We start from the raw sequence: 6,000 nt of genomic DNA on the forward strand, positions 1-6,000 counted from the left end.
CTTCAACAATTACTCCCTTATTTAAACAACATTTTTAATTTTTTTTTTCCCTCCATTAGTATTTTTCCCCCCCCCCTTTATTTTTTTTTTTTTTAATCCCCTCTTTATATATTTTTTTATTATTAGCCATACTCCCCTCTACTTTTTTTTCCCCCCCTACTATTTTTCTACTTTACTTTTTTTTCATCATTTTTTTACCCTCCCCATTTGTTTTTTTTTTTCACTGACATAATCTTTTTTTTTTTTTCCTTTTTTCCTTTTTTGTTTCTTTTTTTTTTTTTTTTTAAAAAACATGAAACAGCCCGAAATCACCACCAACAACCACCCCCAAACTCCATATAAAAAAACATTTAGACTTTTAGCAGAGCCAGCATATCTCCACCAGACTCCATGTAAATAATCAGGACTTTTAGCATGTATAGAGCCAGCATATCTCCACCAGACTCCATGTAAATAATCAGGACTTTTAGGGTGTATAGAGCCAGCATATCTCCACCAGACTTCATGTAAATAATCAGGACTTTTAGCGTATAGAGCCAGCATATTTCCACCAGACTCCATGTAAATAATCAGGACTTTTACTGTATTATAGAGCCAGCATATTTCCACCAGACTCCATGTAAATAATCAGGACTTTTAGCGTGTATAGAGCCAGCATATCTCCACCAGACTCCATGTAAATAATCAGGACTTTTAGTGTGTATAGAGCCAGCATATCTCCACATGTAAATGGGTGAATGAAGGGTTTATTTCAACCAAACCAGAGTGGTGATTGTTGGAACAGTGGAAAGATGAACCAAGATGGCTTTTGGTAGTTTTATTTAGTTTCTTTCGACTTTGAATGAAGTGTGTTTTACAATGATAAAAGTCCTGATTATTTACATGGAGTCTGGTGGAGTTTGGTGATGGTGATTTCGGGGCTGTTTCATGTTAAACAAAAAGGATTTTACTCTTTAACCAAAAGGTCTAATCTCTGTTGGGGATCCTTTCCATAATCAAAAGAGAACTTTCAGCAGACGCAAACTGATGCTGAATATTTGTATTATAGGGTTACATTGCAGCTTGTTTCGGTCTCGCTTAATACTGGACCAGTTTCAAAGACCCATCAGTCACTTAGACACAAAAAAATGGGAACATACCCTTTAATGATGTGGTAGATGAGTTATTAACAGTTCCATGTCATCATTAAGTTGTGGTTACGTGTTAATAAGACAATGGTGTTAATATTGTGCCTTCCGTCTGACAGTAGAAGAAGAAGCTCAGTGAAAACACAGCAGCATCTGGTGGACGCTGGAGGAACTGCAGCTCAACATGTTTATTTCTCTGTTTGTCTGCCAGGCCCTGAGGAAGGAGCCCTCTCCCCCTCCTCCTCTTCACACACAGAGGAGACGCATGTGGAAACAGTAACCGTGACAACCGCCTCCCTCTGCCAGCAGCGGAGGGGAGGAGGTGGTACAGAAGGAGAAGAAGGAGGAGGAGGAGGAGGAGGAGAGAGGAGGAAGACAAGGAGAGAGGGAGAAATCAAACGAAGAACAACAGGAGGAAGAGGAGGGTTAGGGCCTCCTGATTTGGACCTAGACGTGGTGGAGAAGGAGGCACGAGAGGAGGAGGAGGAGGAGGAGAGGAGGAGGAGAAGCCAGACTGTCAGGCAGAAGGGGAAGTGGGAGAACCAGAGGGAGCAGGGGAGGAGGAGCAGAAGCTTACCCAGGATCAGTGCTCGATCCTGGGACGCGTTGCTTCCGCCGGAGGGGGTGGAGGTAGAGGAGGAGGAGGAGGAGAGGAGGAGGAGGAGGAGGAGGGCGACAGTCGCCAACAGGGAGGGGGAGGAGAGGCGGGAGAGAGATGACATCACCCCCCGCCGCGCAAAGCATTCTGGGAGTTCCGGTGCGCCTCAGAAGGCCGTGTTTTCTTTCCTCATGCCGAGGGACGACGAGAGCGAATTCGACAGCGAATCAGCAGCCAGCTTCTCAGAGGTCAGCCAATCGGCAGCCAGCGTCGCCACGGTCGCCGGGTGGAGGGAGGATTCCGACTGGAGGAGAGCAGAGTCGCCGTGGCAACAGGGGAATGCTCCGGGCCCCTGGCTGAAGCCGAGCCCGCAGAAACTGACAAAGGTTTTGATTGGCTGTCGGCTCGGTGGGCGGGAAGCTCTCTCTCTCTGATTGGCTCACAGCGAGGACATTCTCGTTTTCTCTTTCGCTGATATACTTTAGTGGCTACTTATAAGGGCTTTTTTGATTGGCCTGCTCACGGAAGACCCGCCTTTGCCTGCGTCTTATTGGATGACAGCAGACATTTTCCGTTTCCTGCTTGAAGGATTAAAAAGCAAGCAGACAAGGACTTGTTTTTGATTGGCTGGTGGGTGGGTTTTGAGGCCTCTGATTGGCCAGTGACATCACAGCTGCAAACACAGCCGCCGAATTAACCAACAATATTGCATTTATTTTACCCATAATCCCTCAGTGCATCCTGAGACCTGTACCATGAAGCCATGTCAGTGTGTTATCCAGCTATCTTTCTGGCATCACGACGCCGGTTCACTTTTGATTTAACGCAACTTCAGAGGAGCCAATCAAAACCATGTCAGGCGATTTTCGAAAAAAAATTTGGACTCGCATAGTAAAAGCTATTGTGCTGTGTTATAGACCCAATCGCAATGTTTGTTTGCAACAACTTCCAGGTAGAAACCTCCTCTGACGCTGAGCAAATGGAGGAACGAGGAACAACTGAATATACTCTCACTGCCTTCATCTGAAATGCATTGTAGCGGCCAAAGCCGTTTTAAAACAGCCGGTGTTGGTAGCCATCTTGCAATGTTTACTAATGACGTGGACGTCTCAGCGCTGTCATCTTCTGTTCAGCTCGCCTCTGGCCCGCCCACATCAGATACAGCGATGTGATTGGTGCAGCTCAGCTACAAGGGCATAGTTAATGAGCATCATTACTGAATGCCGGAGTGACTATAACAATTACAACAACTAATTACAAATTGTGCTCTTGCGGTACTCTATATGCCCTATTTCTGTTACCGTGGCGGCAGAAATTTACCGCCACTACAAAATCAACAAAGAGGAAACCCTGTAAATAAGAAGGTTTTTTATTTTCAGATGGACCTGCTGGACAAAGTGGGTAACTGGCTTCATGATGCAGCGTTTTGGGATCACTGATGTTGGGTAACAGAGTGAGCTTAAAGTCTTTGCTGCTCTCTGTTTGTCACATCACCTTCATCCTCCTCCTCCTCTTCCTCTTCTTCCTCCTCATCATCATCATCATCATCATCATCATCTGCAGAACTTTAAACTCGTATGCAAACAACATGAGAACCTTTCAGTCGCCTCCGCCACAGACTGAAGGAGCCGTCCTGTGATTATTCTGTAATCTGAGCATGTGAATATCACTCTGGAATGATTTTTTTATTTTTATAAGCTGAACATGTAAAGGCTCAATGACATCATTATTATTATTATTAATATTAATATTATTAGAGATTAAATAGAACAGATATGATGTGATTTGCCTGCTTGCTTGTAAAAAAAAAAAAGAGAAAATGTTGCCCTGATGATGTAACAGAGCCATAACACACACACACACACACACACGCACACGCACACACACACACACAGACACACACACACAGACACACACACACACTCTCACTCTTCAGGTCCAGCTGTGGTCCTGTTTATACCCATAACATTGCCGTGGCAACTCGGCCGAGAGGATAACCTGTTTGTTTCTATAGCAACAGCCACAGTGGAGAGCAGGTAACAAAGCGATCTGCAGCTCCGGATCATAACAAGTGCCTCATTATATTTCAGCCTTTGTCCTGCAGAGCGGCAGCACGCCACTTCCTGTTCACAGCCCGCCACCTCACACACAGCCCGCGACCTCACACACAGCACACGACCTCACACACAGCCCGCCACGTCACACACAGCACGCCACGTCACACACAGCACACACGTCACACACAGCACGCCACGTCACACACAGCACACGACATCACACACAGCACGCCACGTCACACACAGCACGCCACGACATCACACACAGCACGCCACGTCACACACAGCACACGACATCACACACAGCACGCCACGTCACACACAGCACACGACATCACACACAGCACGCCACGTCACACACAGCACACGACATCACACACAGCCCGCCACCTCAAACACAGCCCGCCACGCCACACACAGCACGCCACTTCCTGTTCACACCCCGTACGCATAGGTTTTCATGCGATACCATAGAAACCAGTTCAAGAGAATGCGTTAAATGTAGCATGTAAAGAAGTTAAACTCCTGACCTAAAAGATACATATGAAACTCTCTCATCCCCCAATCACATCCTTCTGTCTGTCTGTCTGTCTGCCTGTCTGTGTGTCTGTCTGTCTGTCTGTCCATCTGTCTGCCTGCCTGTGTATCTGTCTGTCTGTCCATCTGTCTGCCTGCCTGTGTATCTGTCTGTCTGTCCATCTGTCTGCCTGCCTGTGTGTCTGTCTGTCTGTCTGTCTGTCTGTCTGTCCAGCCTCTGCAGTTACACTACATCTCCCACACACCCCTGCGCTGCCCTTTAGCCCCGCCCCCTCAGCCTGCTCTCTCTCTCTCTTTTTAAAAGGGGATTTTTGGATCTTTCTTCGTCTATGCATTTTCTACAGACTGTCTGCCGTTGATCGGTCCTCTGATAAGCAGCTGATCTGGGGGATCATCGCGGAGCCCGGGACTCTAATGAGTCCTAAAGATGGGTCTGGAATAATTCAGGTTCTGGTCCAAAGACTTTGGGTCCAGAAAAGGATTCACAAGTTTCCTTTCATCAGCTCTGCTCTCGGACCGAAGGGGGAAGGTGACGCTGAACTCTGCCGGTTTAATAACGCTACGCTGACTCAAGCAACTAGTGGGTCAGTGGTTGCCCCAAAAAGCCCAGGATGATGTCATCAAATGTCTCGTTTTTGACCCCAAACTCAAAGATCTTCAGTTTCCTGTCCCAGAGGAGAGAAGACACTAGAACAATATTCACATTTAACACGCTGACGTCACACATGTTTACCTGTTTTTACATTAAAAAAATGACTGAAAATAGCTCCACACTTTATGTAAGTCTTTAAGTGAGTTTGTAAGGTAGGGAAGGAAAGAAGGATGAAAGAAAGGAGGTAAGGATGGACAGGAAAGGGAAGGAAGGATAAATAAGGGAGGATGGGAAAATGGAAGGTAAGGAGGGAAGATGGAACAAAGGAAGTGCGTGGGAAAGGAGGAAGGAAAGGAAAGGGATGAAAGAAAGGAGGTAAGGATGGACAGGAAAGGGAAGGAAGGATAAATAAAGGAGGATGGGAAATGGAAGGAAGGAAACAAGAAGGAACAAACGAAGTAGGAAAGGATGAAAGAAAGGAGGTAAGGATGGACAGGAAAGGGAAGGAAGGATAAATAAAGGAGGATGGGAAATGGAAGGAAGGAAACAAGAAGGAACAAACGAAGTAGGAAAGGATAAAAGAAAGGAGGTAAGGATGGACAGGAAAGGGAAGGAAGGATAAATATTGGAGGATGGGAAAATGGAAGGTAAGGAGGGAAGATGGAACAAAGGAAGTGCATGGGAAAGGAGGAAGGAAAGGAAAGGGATGAAAGAAAGGAGGTAAGGATGGACAGGAAAGGGAAGGAAGGATAAATAAAGGAGGATGGGAAAATGGAAGGTAAGGAAAGAAGATGGAAGAAAAGGAAGTATGTAGGAAAGGAGGAAGGAAAGAAGAATGAAAGAAAGGAGGTAAGGATGGACAGGAAAGGGAAGGAAGGATAAATAAAGGAGGATGGGAAATGGAAGGAAGGAAAGAAGATGGAACATAGGAAAGGGGGAAGGACAGAAGGATTAAAGAAAGGAGGTAAGGATGGACAGGAAAGGGAAGGAAGGATAAATAAGGGAGGATGGGAAAGGAAAGTAAATGAAAGTGGGTAAGGAAAGAAGATGGAACAAAGGAAGTATGTAGGAAAGGAGGAAGGGAAGGAA

The 6,000-nt window shown here is 45.9% G+C and overlaps 1 protein-coding gene across 1 annotated transcript in view; it reads left to right on the plus strand.

The window, feature by feature from the left end:
* The window catches only part of LOC120559064 (membrane-associated guanylate kinase, WW and PDZ domain-containing protein 3-like), a 94,282-nt gene extending 90,778 nt beyond the window's left edge, over nucleotides 1-3,504 (plus strand). Inside the window, 1 exon segment of the mRNA XM_039800487.1 lies at nucleotides 1,339-3,504. Coding sequence (XP_039656421.1) covers nucleotides 1,339-2,159 — 821 coding nt within the window. The 3' untranslated portion in view covers nucleotides 2,160-3,504.
* The last annotated feature ends 2,496 nt before the right edge of the window (nucleotides 3,505-6,000 follow it).

The sequence above is a fragment of the Perca fluviatilis genome, chromosome 5 (genome assembly GCF_010015445.1).
Source record: "Perca fluviatilis chromosome 5, GENO_Pfluv_1.0, whole genome shotgun sequence".
NCBI lineage: Eukaryota > Metazoa > Chordata > Actinopteri > Perciformes > Percidae > Perca > Perca fluviatilis.